The 15774-nt window shown below is 46.2% G+C and overlaps 1 protein-coding gene across 3 annotated transcripts in view; it reads right to left on the bottom strand.

Moving 5' to 3' along the window:
- Positions 1 to 15774, bottom strand: part of FAT3 (FAT atypical cadherin 3) — a 372853-nt gene that overhangs the window by 119766 nt on the left and 237313 nt on the right. For 2 of the 3 annotated variants that reach the window (XM_056858072.1, XM_056858071.1), the window contains exons 4-6: positions 13942 to 14256; positions 11852 to 12062; positions 1006 to 1145 (exon numbers count right to left, since the gene is read on the bottom strand). In XM_056858072.1, coding sequence (XP_056714050.1) covers positions 1006 to 1145; positions 11852 to 12062; positions 13942 to 14256 — 666 coding nt within the window. Of the gene's footprint in view, positions 1 to 1005; positions 1146 to 11348; positions 11418 to 11851; positions 12063 to 13941; positions 14257 to 15774 lie in introns of all 3 variants that reach the window. The other variant, XM_056858070.1, reaches the window with a different exon arrangement.

The raw sequence follows: 15774 nt of genomic DNA, 5'->3' as shown, positions 1-15774 counted from the left end.
GTAGCTTTTAAATATTCCCTGCAAATAGGAAAGTGGCCAACGGTATGTACAATCCAACAGCAATTTCAAAATATGAGAAATATGGGAAGTAAGTTTGCAAACAAAACACAAAAATCCCCACAACAACAATACCCGTGGTGCAAACATAAGAAGAACATAAGAAGAGCCCTGCTGGACCAGACCAGCAGTCCATCTAGTCCAGCATCCTGTCTCACACAGCAGCCAATCAGTGCCTCTGGAGGTAGGGTTCACCTGGAGTTGGGGAGCTGACAATACCAAGCTGAATGGAGCAATGATTTGACTCGTAGGCCTTTTTGGTGGTCTTGTCTTTTCTCCCTGTGTCCGTATACTTGGTGGGCAGGTACTCTTGCCTCTCAGGTCCCCTTAATCATTGAACTAAGTCATTTCCCAAGGCACGCTAACAGTTCTTTTGTTGCATGCTAATAAGCCTCAGTTTAGAATTTGTGAATTATCGCTGTATGTTTGCACCTCAAAAACCCTGTAATGTATGAATTGCCCGAGACCCTTGAAGAGCACTCTTAGATTCATAGAATTGGAAGGGACCACCAGGGTCATCTAGTCCAACCCCCTGCACAATGCAGTTAATTCACAACTACCTCCCCCCCCCCCACACCCCTAGTGACCAGAAGATGGCCAAGATGCCCTCCCTCTCATCATCTGCCTAAGGTAATAGAATCAGCACTGCTGACAGATGGCCATCTAACCTCTTCTTAAAAACCTCCATGGAAGGAGAGCTTACCACCTCCTGAGGAAGCCTGTTCCACTGAGGAACTGCTCTGTTAGAAAATTCTTCCTAATGTCTAGACGGAAACTCTTTTGATTTAATTTCAACCCGTTGGTTCTGGTCTGGCCTTCTTGGGCAACAGAAAACAACTTAGCACCATCCTCTATATGACAGAACTCTTGATTCAACACAGACAATATAATTCCAAACTCCCATATAAAAGCCAATGTGTTTGGAGCAGGGAAGCCATATTACCGTACCTGAGTGCCTGCCACATTTGTTCCATCGGTGACCTCCACAGTCATGTTGTATACCGATCTCTGCTCCGCGTCTAAGGGCTTTGCGATGACAATGGTCCCAACGCCTTTATCCGCATCGAAAGAGCTATCAAAATTCCCGCCTAGTTGTTACAACAAAAGGTACAATTAAATCTCTGGAATGGTCCCCCTTTAAAACACACACACACACACAAAGCCAGCAACATGTACAGGCCAAGGTATGGTAATTTACAGAGAAGCACTGCACATGAAAAGCACTGCACGTTTACCAATCTTTGTGTTAAGTTCATTTTTTTCCCTTTCCAGCACCACTTGTATATTGTAAAACAGATGTCATAAAAGGGGGTGGGGGAAGAAAGAACAACTTGCACGACATACAAAAGAGTCTGCAGAGCATCCAAGTGAGGCATAATTGATTCCTTAAAAGGGGGTTTACAAAGCTATTAACCTGTACAGACTTATCCTCTTGTTAGAGTGAACAAGGACATCTCTCCTTTGTTACAAATTCATTTGGGAGCAAGATGTCCGCATTGTTTGTGTGATGCTTCCTTGGAACTCAAGAGCTACAGAAGGGCTCCTGGCACTGCTTTCAAAGCAATGTCAGTACTTCAACTAAGGAAGGGGGAAAACGTGGGGGTTCACCTATCCGTTTCAAGCCAGTGCCCATGGTTCTTAGAATCATAGAATTGGAAGGGACCACCAGGGTCATCTAGTCCTACCCCCTGCACAATGCAAGAAATTCACAACTACCTCCCCCCCCACCCCCAGTGATGCCCAGAAGATGGCCAAGTTGCCCTCCCTCTCATCATCTGCCTAAGGTCATACAATCAGCATTGCTGACAGATGGCCATCTAGCTTCTGCTTAAAACCCTCCAGGGAAGGAGCACTTACCACCTCCTGAGGAAGCCTGTTCCACTGAGGAACCGCTCTCACTGTTAGAAAATTCTTCCTAATGTGTAGACAGAAACTCTTTTGATTTAATTTCAACCCGTTGGTTCTGGTCCGACCTTCTGGGGCAACAGAAAATAACTCCGCACCATGCTCCATATGACAGCCCTTCAAGTACTTGAAGATGGTTATCATATCGCCTCTCAGTATTCTCTTCAGGCTAAACATACCCAGCTCCTTCAACCTTTCCTCATAGGACTTGGTCTGCAGACCCCTCACCATCTTTGTTGCCCTCCTCTGGACACGCTCCAGCTTGTTTACCTCCTTCTTAAATTGCGGTGCCCAAAACTGAACACAATATTCTAGATAATTCACAGTGGGTAGCAGTGTTAGACTGTCTGAAGTAGTAGAAAAGAGTAAGAGTCCAGTAGCACCTTAAAGACTAACAAAAATATTTTCTGGCAGGGTATGAGCTTTCTGAAGAAGTGAGCTGTGGCTCACGAAAGCTCATACCCTGGCAGAAAATATTTTTGTTAGTCTTTAAGGTGCTACTGGACTCTTACTCTTTTCTACTACAATACTCTAGGTGAGGTCCAACCAGAGCAGAGTAGTGTGACCAAGAACAAAATTCGAATAAGGCCATGCTGATGACAAGGGGAGGGGACACACAAATATGGGCTGGTTTCACTGTGTAGGCACAGAGTGGGTTTACCCCTCACATTCAAGCACAACACTTCATTTTTTCCCATCAAAGGAAATGGTTGCAGAACACTGTATGGTGCGGGGAGGATAAAACCTGTATTCCAGTCTTCACTAACAAGGATCCCACAAGTTGAGTGTTGGGTCTATTTATGCGCCATGCAGTTCAGTGCGAAGAACTGCCTAGCGATCCTTGCAGTATGGAAGCTCTCTTGACTCACTTGGCTGCTATATAATGAGCTGCATTTTGCTAGTCGGCAATATTGGGCAGTATGGCTCCAATTATAAGCCTCTTAGGAAGGACTTGAAACCAACCAGTAGGAAATTATCATCTTTTTAACATTTGAACCCAAGCTCCCTGCCTCTATTTTGCACCTGGGCTAAATTAAATACTCCTACATCAGTGATCTTTTATTGAAAGTACCGATTTTGTGAATCTTCTCATATGGAATGAGAAAGCCATAAATCACATGAGGCTACAGAGTTATAGCAGGAGGGAAGGCAACAACCCAATCTTGTCATGTCTCGGAAGCTACGCAGGGTCGGTACTTAGATGAGAGACCACCAAAGGCAGATTCTGCATAGGAAGGTAAAAGCAAGCCACATTTGCTTTTCACTTGCCTTGAAAGCCCCTTGCCTCTCCCATGAGTTGGTTGTGACTTGATGTATTTATGCACGTAGAGTTACAGCACAGAACCGGTCAATACATTAAGAAACGCCACTGTTCAAAGGAACAAGTGCTTCATTGTGTGTATACAGTAGGAGTCACTGGAAAAGTCAATCATGCTAGGAAAAGTTGAAGGCAGTAGGAAAAGAGGAAGACCCAACAAGAGATGGATTGTCTAAAGGAAGCCACGGCCCTTAATTTTCAAGATCTGAGCAAGGCTGTTAAGGACAGGACGTTTTGGAGGACATTGATTCATAGGGTCGCCACGAGTCGGAAGCGACAGCACTTAACATACACACATACGATTCTAAGCACCACTGATGCTAGTAGTTATCATGTTTGGGTGTTTTCTGAGTGATGATTAAGAGAAAGCTCACTGTACCTGTAAAGGCCACTCAAAAACTCTACTGAAATTTAAGGAAAAAGAAATTGAGCCTCTCCTTTTTCACTAGCCAGGACCCATTATTGCATGTCCTATCCTCTGCTGACAACAGGAACAGCTCCCTCCTCTGAAAATCATGTCTCCCCTCAACCTTCTTTTCTCCAGACTAAACATTCCCAACTCCCTCTCCAGGCCCCTGATCATCCTCGTCGCTCTCCTCTGCACCTGCTCGATTCTGTCCACATCCTTTTTGAAGTGAGGCCTCTAGAACTGCACATGATACTCCAGGTGCGGCCTGACCAATGCAGTGTATGACGGGATTATGACATCTTGTGATTTGGATGGTACGCCTCTGTTGATTCTCCTGCTATTTTTTTCAACTGAGAGGCTAGGGTTTGAACGTGGAGATCTAGGAATGAGAAGCAGATGCTCTACCAGTAAATCATGGCCTCGTTCCTATCCTTGGAAGATGCTACTTAGTACCAAACATACTCCTTGTATTTTCCTCTCCCCAAAACCGAATGCTGAACTGTGAACCTGATGCTAATGTGATTTCATGCCAAAAGCAAATCTATTCCCTACACCCTTCTCTTCATGCCTAAGTGACTTCTCTCGTCTCAGCTGTACTATACACTTAACACCATTTAATTGTACGCGGACACATAATTGTTCTTGACATTTAATTAAAGTTCTGAAGATACCAAGGTATTAAAACATTTCTATTGGATTATATGCTTTTCATTATTTGTTTGAAGCCAAGCTCTCCCCTCCCTTTCTACAGGAGGAAAAAAAAATAGACCGTCTCTCAATCCACTCGAGGGGGAAAAAATCTGTTTGAAGACAAAATTTGCAGATCTTTTAATGCAGAAATTTGTGATGAAATGAGGGTAGCTTTGGGACAGGCAGATTTTTTTTAAGGAATATTTTTTTTACTGGCAACCCGGGGCGGGAGGGAGACTATTACATTACTTACTTGGTAGCAGTTTTAATGAGCAATCAGAAAATTACACTTCTAAGAAAAGTTGTGCTTTTAAGTCAAAAGGAAGGAGAATGGAAAGATATTATGAGACTACCCTTCCAAATGCTCCTTCTCTTGCTTATAAAATGAGCATTAGAACTAGGGGGTGGAAAGGCGGGCAGCCCAGACAGAGTCTAATGAATAATGTATGTAAAGGGTACATACCACATACATATACCTCACTACTATTTCTTCTTCTTCTTACAAAAAAATATTTATTTAACAATACGGTAGTTGTGGTAACGGCACCTGGAAATCCTGCAAAGGGCAGCTTCTTCTCCATGTACTGGCATTCATGAGCACCTTATCACCATCTGTCTGACCAGCTTTCAGAACAACATCTATAAGATCCCATTACTGAGCTTTTGGTGTGCGGGGACGGCGGGGAGGAGGAGCGCCGTGGTGCCTAAGAAGTTCCCCGCACATTGAAATCAGGAAAAAACCTTTAAACGGCTTTTTTCATGTAAAATAAGGCAAAAAGCCCCAAAGAGAATAGCGAGGCTGCATCTGCAAAAAAGCCGGCGCAGCAATGCCATTCTCAGCGCCGGCATCCGGGGCTGAAAGGGGAGAGGAGGCTGCCTAATGGCAGCTCCTCCCCCTGGAACACCCTGGGAATGCATCCCGGAACGCCCCCCGGAACGCTGTTGTGGGCCTTTATGCCAGTGGGATGCGGGCGGAAGGCCCCACCGGCGTTCTGGGGTGTTGCAGACCGGCGTCTGGGCCTCCACGCTGGCGCTGGGGCCACTAACACCGGCGTAAGTAGCCCATACACTGGTGTGGAGGGCCCCAATGCCAGCGCAGCGCCATCCTGGCTTCCTAAGGGCTTTTGCCCTTAAAGGTCAGGAATGCTCTGTGTCACTTTCCCCACTGTTTGCCACTGGTGGCTAAGAGCAGGCTGGGAGGGGCAATGCCACTTTTTCTGGGAGGGGAAGAGGAGTGGCTTGGTACTAGTTTGAAGAGGAGAAGCTGTGACTGGAGGGAAACATTAAAGTTGACCTCTCAGTCTCTACCAGATTCTCTGCTCCACAGTCTACCTTCTGAAAAAGGTTGGCAACCACTGTTTTAGAGGATGAAACAATGATAAGCAGAGGCTAGATGGCCAGCAATGCTGATTCTACGACCTTAGGCAGATCATGAGAGGGAGGGAATCTTGGCCATCTTTTGGGCATGGAGTAGGGGTCACTGGGTGTGTGTGGGGGAGGTAGTTGTGAAATTCCTGCATTGTGCAGGGGGTTGGACTAGATGACTCTGGTGGTCCTTTCCAACTCTATGATTCTATGATGTGGAAGGTGAGAGAAGGTTAACATCTCAAGGTCTTTTTCCTTGGGCATAAATGACACACGCTGGATTGTGAGGTTATGAGCATGTTTGTCTCATTGAAAGATTGGGTTATGAGGATCAGTTAATTTCCTGATCCAGATTTTCAAAAATAAAAGATTAGCCATCTTATTTTTTTTAAAGGTTCCTGTACCATCTCATTTCCTGCAGTCAAGAAGGCAGCCCAAGGATGAAAGGGCCTAACAATGGACTCCTTCTACCCTTTTGTTCCAACGATTTCTTTGTCGTCCAGCTTAATGCCAGGCAGGCAAGAGGAATTTAAATGTGTGTAAGGTAGGACAAATTAATATGTGAAAAAAAGAACCATTGATTTGCTTTCTTCTTTTCCCCTCTGGAGTCTCCCCACTTCCTCCTCTGGACTGTAAAAGGAGGTAAATCTTGCTACACCTCAAATAATCCTTCTTTAGATGAATGCTTTCAAAAGAGAACTACAAACAATAAAGACTCAGGCCATAAAAGCACAATAGCTTCCCTCCAGGGAGCAGCAGAAATTTTGGACACACAATGAAAGAAGAATTACTGCGAGAGAGAAACAAGAGGAAAAGTTTTGTCAGCGTGCACAAATGTCAGCTAGTTTTGGTACCCAGCCAAAATCAGGGGTTGCTACCGAACCTGCCCCTGCCCCTCCAAAGATCAGTTTGACTGTAAAGATGAATCCATAAAGTCAAGTCTCCCAGGCTTTCAAGGGAGTGGATCTCGTCCTACTCTCATACTGGACTTTGGCACACCTCTGAAGCTGCAGCATCCAAGCATTAGACAGATCATGAGAGGGAGGGCATCTTGGCCATCTTTTGGATATGGAGTAGGGGTTGCTGGGGGTGTGGGGGGGGGGGAGGTTGTTGTGAATTTCCTGCATTGTGCAGGGGGTTGGACTAGACAACCCTGGTGGTCCCTTCCAACTCTATGATTCTAAGCCTAGTCAGCTGGCCCCTACCCGTCTCCTGGTCTTTGGAGAAGAGTGTGTGCATGTACATCCTACACCAGGGGTCCCCACCATGGCGCCCGTGAGCACCAAGGAACCCACCAATACCTTTTCTGGCACCCGCCAAGTCTTTTTAGGAAGTGGGTGGAACCAGGTAGGGCTTTTGCCCAGCAAGGCTTCTGACTGACTACTGGGAATTTGATTCACTGTGCAGATTTTTTTTAAAAACGTTGTTTTGGTAGCAGCTGTCACCACAGCACAAGGATCCACACTGTGGCACCGAAGTCAAGCTGTGGCAATCGTTTTGTGGCTGGCTACGGCTCCTGTGGCAGCCTTTTGGTGGCACCCATTTTGTTGCAGTGCCTCACCATGCTGTGTTAGAATTCCAAATGTGCCCGCAGGCTCAGAAAGGTTGGGGACCCTTGCTTTACACACAAACACAGCACCCCGTTCACAAGTTACAGTGAATGCACACAAAATCCATACAGTGCATAACTTGATTTTTCTTTATATGTGCATTGAGTAATTCTTGTGATACATTCAATGCACGTACAGCTGAATGTGTGATTGAAGCCCTGTATTTATCCAGGTACTGGTCTCCAGTTTCATTTAAGAAGAAGAAGAAGAAGAAGAAGGAGAAGAAGAAGGAGAAGGAGAAGAAGGAAGAGGAGGAGGAGAAGAAGAGTTGGTTTTTATAGGCCAACTTTCCCTACCACTTAAGGGAGAATCAAACCGGCTTACAATCCCCTTCCCTTCCCCTCCCCACAACAGCCACCCTGTGAGGTAGGCGGAGCTGAGAGAGCTATGACTAGCTGGCTTCATGTGTAGGAGTGGGCAAACAAATTCAGTTCACCAGATTAGCCTCCGCCGTTCATGTGGAGGAGTGGGGAATCAAACCCGGTTCTCCAGATCAGATTCCGCTGCTCCGAACCACCGCTCTTAACCACTGCACCACGCTGGCTCTGAACTGAACGCAGGTTGGCTCTGTCTTACGAGCAGGTGTACGTACATACATGCAGGATGTATGTATGTTCACTGTGACAAGTGAGCAGGACTGCGTTGAGCTTTAAAGGCGCTCAGAAACATTGGGCTTCCTCAGAAAGTCTATTGGAATTGTAGAGAGAAGGAAGGAGATTTTTCTCCGCAGCTGTGCAGGGGGAAATCTTCAGAGCCTAGCATGAAGCTACAGACAAGTTCATGCCTATCGCTCACTCTGGACTCACCACAAATGGGCTCACCAGGAAAAACAGCATGCTCGCCACAGGAATGGTGGAGAGCGCGTCGCGGACCCCTGGTGACGGCGTTATGCTCATTCTAGAATCATGCAAGCTTGTTTCCCATTCTGGCAATTGACGGGCAATGGTTTGTGGGAAGCCTATTTCGCAGAGACCAAAAAGTCAGCATATGATAATATTTCTTGGCTGGATGAGCTGTGGCAACTGGCAGACGAGGCTCTGAGAACGGGTTTCAGCTGTGTTGTGTTTCACAGGCGGTCTAGTATGCCAGGACAATAACTCAAAACACAAAGAGAATTTCTTTTTGATAGATGCTATTGTTTTTTCCCTTGCGTTCCCTATTATTCTCTAGGAGGGAACAGGACACAACCCCAGCATTCAATGTATGGCCCCAGATAGCCCAATCTCATCAGATCTCGGAAGCTAAGCAGAGGGGACCCTGGTTAGTATTTGGATGGGAGACCACCAACTAAGTCCAGGGTCGCTACAAAGAGAAGAAGAAGAAAAGCTGGTTTTTATACCCCGTTTTTCTCTACGTTCAAGGAGTCTCAAAGTGGCTTACAACTGCTTTTCCTTCCTCTCCCCACAACAGACTCCTTGTGAGGTAGGTGGGGCTGAGAGTTCGCAGAGCACTGTGACTTGCCCAAGGTCATCCAGCAGGATTCATGTGTAAGAGTGGGGAAACCAACCCGGTTCACCAGATTAGAAGAAGAAGAATTGGTTTTTTTATGCCGATGTTCTCTACCACTTAAGGAAGAATCGAACCAGCTTACAATCACCTTCCCTTCCCCTCCCCACAACAGATAGAAGGGAGGTAGATGGGTCTGAGAGCTGTGACTATCCCAAGGTCACCCAGCTCACTTCACGTGTACGAGTGGGGAAACAAATCCAGTTCACCAGATTAGCCTCCACCACTCATGTGGAGGAGTCAACCACAAAATGGCTGCCATAGGAGGCGGATCCCGCCCCAGAGAAAGTTCTAGTGCAGGTGTGAAGAAAGTAACGAAGCCATGCTAGGTAACAGCCTCACCTGGCCCCACCCACTTTCTGAAAACATGGTTGACGCCAGGTGAGACGTTGGCAGGTACCTTGGCACCCACAAGCACCATGTTGGGGACCCCTGTTCTAGATGAACAGATGACCACATGGAGCAGACTACTTGTTTACTCTGAAGCTCCATGCACATGTGGACTGTAATTCTCTTACTCCTCAGAGAGGCTTCCAGATATCAGCTTCTCAAATTACTTTTGTGCCAAACTGGGAAGTGAATTAGGAAGTAGTTCATAAAAGAGACTCTATTAGTGGCCCTTCCATCTTGCGGCTGTCATTAGGCAAAGAGAACACTACTGAATTCTGGAAATTGGCATGTTTTGCTCTTCCCTTGCGTATTCCTTCTGCATTATGCCTATTCGATTATAAGCCATTCTTACAGAGTAGTCTGTTTTCTTCATTCTTAAAGGTGCTTAGTAGAATTTTAAAAGCGCTTAATAAATAATAAAAGAGAGAGCACCATTATCCCAGGAGTTCAGCACTCCCAGGCGGCTGTCATTGGTTCTGCGTGACAGCTGCTACTTTCCTGTGGGTTGATCCTGCTAGGCATTTATGGCTGCCCTACCGGTACAGCTAACATAAGCTTATTGGTGGTCTGTAAAAGCACAGCGATCTAGGGAGAAAGCTGACGTGGGGAAGCATCCTGATTTCGTACTTCCCTCCTCTCCAGCTTCCTTTTTCCTAACTCAGCTAGTCTGACGCCCAGACAATACGCAGAGAACACCCACCTGGAAGGCAAACTTATTTCCCTGATTCAGCAGGCATTCAAGGGGAGACAATTGTAGTACTATCAGCTGCAACAGTAAAGCCACTTGATGGCTTGCAACTCCCACAATAATCAGAAAGATCTAAGGAAAGGCAAACCAGTTTCAAAGCAGAAACTTTCCGCTGTACCACACCTGCTAATCTACCCAAGACAATTCTTCTTCTTCCAATGTGGCCCAGGGAAGCCAACAGACTGGACGCCCCTCGTCTACACTTTACCCCCAGCAAGCTGGGTGCTCATTTTACTGACCTTGGAAGGATGGAAGACTGAATCAACCTTGAGCCGGCTACCTGAAACCGACTTCCGGCGGGATCGAAATCAGATTGTGAGCAGAATTTTGGCTGCAGCTTACCACTCTGCGCCAAGGGGCTCTTCCCCTTGCAACTGGACTTCTGCTTTTCCCCTACTGATCTCTTCTCTCTGCCTTTTTTGAAGTGACGCTGACACTTTAAATCAGGGTTCTATCCAACCACATTTCTGAGCACCTGAGGCATGTAACAATTACCCACCTGGAGATAAAAGCAAAGGAAGAAAGAGACCGAAGGAGAAGAGGTAAGGGAAGTGACTCAGAAGGCAGAGGACGGGGAAGGAAGGAGAAAGAAGGACAGGTGGAGCTTGACAGGAGGAAGACAGATGCACTGCCATGGGAACAAGCAGGATGGTCAGCTCGCAGGGGATATGGACCCACCTGTATGTGTGCCCCTGAGGGAAGAGGCCAAAGCAGCAGCCAAGCTCCCAGGTGAAGTTAACCACGGGCCATTGGATTGCATGCGCCACCAATAAAGGAAAATATGGTCTGGGAACTTGTTTGTGAGTCTACGGAAAGGGCCTTTGATGTGCCCCTCCCCCCCAGGTTAGTACCAACATCTACAGCAGGGGTATCCAATCTTTTGGCTTCCCTGGGCCACACTGGAAGAAGAAGAATTGTCTTGGGCCGCACATATAATACACTAACACTAACGATAGCTGATTCATAATGTTTTAAGTAAGTTTACGATTTTGTGCTGGGCCGCATGCATAGCTGTCCTAGGCCGCTTGCGGCCTGGGGGCCGCAGTTTGGACAAGCCTGATCTACAGGCTAGTAACTTTCATTGACATATTTGCAAGGTTGTTCTGAATGAGACTTTGAGGGGTTAAGCTTTTGAGGATCCAAGAGGAAGGCAATAATTAGGTGTGGATATGCAGAATGCTGAGAAACGGATGCACAAAGTCCATGTCGTGTGCCCCAAGCAGCTAGAAAAGACGCAAATACAATTGGCTTCAGAGAACACTAAAAAAATTAATAATACCAAAACAAACCAAAAAAGAAAAGCAATTTAGAAAAGTGTACTGTAGCAAACGTCTTTTGCACTGAAGGTACCTTCTGTCGAACAGTTCTGCCCACAAGCTGTCTGTAGGATATAGAACATCTCTCGCGCATGCTTGCCACCTTGAAGCGGAGCAGTCGGAAGCAGAAAAAAACCACAACGAAACAAGATAACAGAATGCAAAAGAAACAAACAAAAAAGCATGAAGAGAAAAGAGAAAGAGAGAGAGAAATGAGGGACAGCCGATCTAAGTTAACCATCAAAATACATTTAGAAATGAGATTAGCAAACTACGGCCAGAGATTTTAAATGACAGACAACATTAGGATCGCGAGTCAATCACATATTATGGAAGAGAAAGAAACAAATCCAGCCATACAGCTTAGCTAAGGCATCAAAACCAAAGTGTGAGGGGTAGTATAGTAGTATATTAAAAAGCCATTTTTCTTTTCAGCAAATGCAGTTTCAATCACGGGAAGCTGATGCCTTGTTAGTTTTCTGCTTCTCACAAACCACACAGTCCCGTGGCAGCTTATTTCCTTATGGCTTCGCTTACCGACAATGTCAAACCACAGAGGGATGTTGGCCGGCTGCACGGAGACCACACCGACGATTTCAGTCACTCGGTCGCTTTCCATGACGGTGAAGTTGTAGAAGGGCTCGTCGAAAGTCAGCGGGATCGGTGATGGTGACGGTTTCTTAATCCACTCAATGTGCAGGCGTGCGGTCGAAGATTTCTGCGGCCTGCCATTGTCAACGGCTTTTATCTGGAAAGGATTCAGAAGGAAATATTAGCATACTTCCTGCCTGGTGTAGTGGTTAACAGCAGTAGACATTAATCTGGAGAACCGGGTTTGATTCCCCACTCCCACACATGAGCGGCAGACTCTAATCTGGTGAACTGGGTTTGTTTCCCCACTCCTACACATGAAGCCAGCTGGGTGACCTTGGGCTAGTCACAGTTCTCTCGGAACTCTCTCAGCGTCACCTAACTCATGAGGTGTCTGTTGTGGGGAGGGGAAGGGAAGGTGATTGTAAGCCCCTTTGAGACTCCTTAAAGCTAGAGAAAATCACTGGGCAACGTATAATGCAATTAGGCCATTAGTTCATTTTTTTTTAATTGTTGCTGTACACTAGCCCCTGAAAAATGTTTTTTTTTTTTGGGGGGGGGGAACCTTGCCCACTCTTCTTAACAGGTATTATTCTCTCTAGAGAAACTGCAATTTGAGATAGGCAGCTTTGGAGTTTGGATATTCATATGGGGGAACCTCAGCAGCAGGAATTGAGCCTGTGGGGCAGAGTCACCCTCCACTCTGTGTTGAAAGCGTGCTGTTGTCCATTGAACCAGGGGTAGAAGAGAAAGAGAGAGCTCTCTTGCTTCCCAGTGTGAGCTGTGATAAAGCCCCTGCTTGCAATGTTTGTTCTCAACTTGGAAATCACTGATGAGTCTTTTAAGCAAGATGGGATTTGGGGGAGGGAAACTATCGATCTGCGTGGCACACCGACAGATACCTGTGCCCACTCGATACTTGTCTGTTTACCATTCATTTCACTTCCTCCTCCGTCTAACTGTTGCCAAGCCCACAGAAAATCGTTCCAGTAAAAACGGACTCCAATTCATGTTCAGTGTTATGAGGCGCCTGCCAAGTCCTCTTTATGCTCATTTAAGAGACAGGCTATAAAAATTCTTTCCCCTATATATGACAAACAGACGAGGATAGCTGTTCAAGCGGCATGGGGATTCCTCGAGTCCGCTGAGTGAATAGGCGAGCGGAAATCCAGCTGTAAATTTGAGACTGACGACAAAGCAGGTCCTTGCCTCTGAAAACGTGTGCCATGGCAGACTTGTTCGTCTTTAAAGGTGATAGAGGACTTCAAATATGACTCACTAGGAAGCAGGGAAAGAGAAGGAAGGAGCTGATAAGAGCTCGGGGCCATTGGCATCCAGGGATCATGGCCGCCACTGCTGTCTTAAAAGAGACCCAGATGACAGAGAGACACAGTGCTGGATGAATGCTGGGACCAAATTTTCCACCCCTCCCCTCAAATTCTTGGAATCAAATACCATATTTTTCTGTCTATAAGACGCCCCCGTGTATAAGACGACCCCTATTGTCGGGCAGGGTGGGTGGCGACTGGTTTGAATGCCGGACGCCGGCCAGCCAGGGCAACTGGCCTCTTTTGCAGCTTGTTCTCTTCCCCGCCCAACAGCTGACGGGTGGGGAAGAGAGCGAGCAAGAAGCCGGTGGCCCAGGCCTGCCGGCATCCGGCACTCAAACTGGTTGCCCCCCACCCAGCCTGACAGCTGATGGGCGGGGCCAGCAGCAACGTCTTCAGGCCAGGCTTCTGTGTATAAGATGACCCCAAATTTTGGACCAATTTTTTAAAGAAAAAAACCATCGTATTATACTCGGTTCCATCCCAGGGACTAGGAGGTAAGTTCCATCCCAGGGACAAGGAGGACTTGTAGTCTCTAGAGAAGGGGTCCCTAACCTTTTTGAGTGTGAGAGCACCTTTGGAATTCTGTCACAGGATGGTGGACCCAATCACAAAATGGCTGCCGCAGGAGGCAGAGCCAACCAAAAATCTCAGCCCCCACCCCAAATGAACTTCATCTCTTGTTTCCTCCCAATACCAAATGCTTACGGTTAATATATCATAGCTCCCAGCTGTGAACTGCTTCCTGGAAGACACCATTCCAGTCTTTGGGTCAATGAAAAACTTCCCGTCGTCGTTCCCATCCACAATGCTGTAGGAGATTTCCGCATTAGGACCATCATCCTTGTCAAAGGCGAAGGCTCGGTAGATGGGCTCCCCTCTCTTCTTGCGGTCTCTTTCAGGCAACTTGATCTGATAGACTTTCTCGGGGAACTGGGGCTTGTTGTCGTTTTCATCCAGAACCTGAACTACCAACCAGACTGTAGACTGCCTGGGGGAGACACCTCCATCTGTTACTGTAACCTGGAGGGGAGACATGATAACATCAAGAGGTGAGAATCAGGCAAAACATATTGTGTGAGGAATGGCTCAAAATGTAGGATAGCTCTATCAATGGTTACTATCCATGGTGACTAAAAGGGAACCTCCAAGTTCAGAGGCAGTGAACCTTTGAATATCATTGCAAGGAGGCAACATCAGGAGAAGACCTCAGCCTCAGGGCTTTGTTGTTGAAGAAGAAGTTGGTTTTTATATGCCGATTTTCTCTACCACTTAAAGGAGACTCAAAACTGGCTTACAATCACCTTCCCTTCCCTTCCCCACAACAGACCACTTGTGAGGTACGTGGGGCTGAGAGAGCTCTAAAAGAGCTGTAACTTGCCCAAGGTCACCCAGCTGGCTTTGTGTGCAGGAGTGGGGAAACCAATTCAGTTCACCAGATTAGCATCTACCGCTCATGTGGAGGAGTGGGGAATCAAACCCGGTTCTCCAAATCAGAGTCCACCGTTCCAAACCACCACTCTTAACCACTACACCACTCTGGACCTCCAGAGGAACTGGTTGGCCACTGTGTGAGATAGGATGCTGGACTACATAGACCACTGGTCTGACCCACCAGGGCTCTTGTTATGTTATGCTCCTACATGGTAGGCAGATCAAAAGAAATGTAACATTAAGTTACATAAAAACAGTGTGTTGGATCCCATGGCGTATTTCTACATGCACAACAGTCCTTATATAAGCAGAAGCTCTAAATTTACTCCTTGATATCTGCTTGTGCTAAAGGAAAGTGACTGTATCTCCGCCATCTTTTCCATGTGCACAAGCCACAGCATGTGGCATTTCTTCCGATTCTATTTCGAAAACAAATTAAGTGAAATCATGTGAACTGTCTGTTGTACATTCCATTGTCCCACATTATTCATTTAATTCATTCAAGGAAGTCTATATAGCCCATAGGCTTTTAGACAAAATAATATAACAATAATAATAAAATACATTAAAAAGGACCATTCGCCGCTTTGAGAAAACTAATATTAAATACACATTTTAAGATAGCAAGTTAAAATTGCAGTTAAGATAGCTACAGAATCACAGGATATTTAACTAGGCACTGTGTTATCCACAGTAGCTCGGATTTTTAGTGCAGCCAAGATATATTCGGCAACCGCCAGTGAGATGTGATCTTCATTTCTAGACAGAAGATTAAGTAAGTGATAATCATTCCAATGGCTGGGAAAAGGCCAATTGTTCCAACGGCCATTGACCCATATGCATATTGATATTTAATTAAATATTATATTAAAGTATATGTTGCTGGTGCTATTGTGCTACTGTTTGCACAAGTAGAACTGTGCTAAGTACATGTTTGACATGATATAGATCTATAAAATTATGCATGGTATGGAGAGGGTAGACAGGGAGATGCTTTTCTCCCTCTCTTACAATACCAGAACGCCGGGGGGGGGGGGTCATCTGCTGAAGCTGGAGGGTGACAGATTCAAAACAAATTAAAGGAAGTATTCCTTTGCACAACGCATA

Source organism: Euleptes europaea, chromosome 12 (genome assembly GCF_029931775.1).
Source record: "Euleptes europaea isolate rEulEur1 chromosome 12, rEulEur1.hap1, whole genome shotgun sequence".
In the NCBI taxonomy this organism is placed as follows: Eukaryota; Metazoa; Chordata; class Lepidosauria; order Squamata; family Sphaerodactylidae; genus Euleptes; species Euleptes europaea.
Note: the sequence above shows the minus strand (reverse complement) of the source record. Positions and strands in the feature narration are given on the sequence as shown.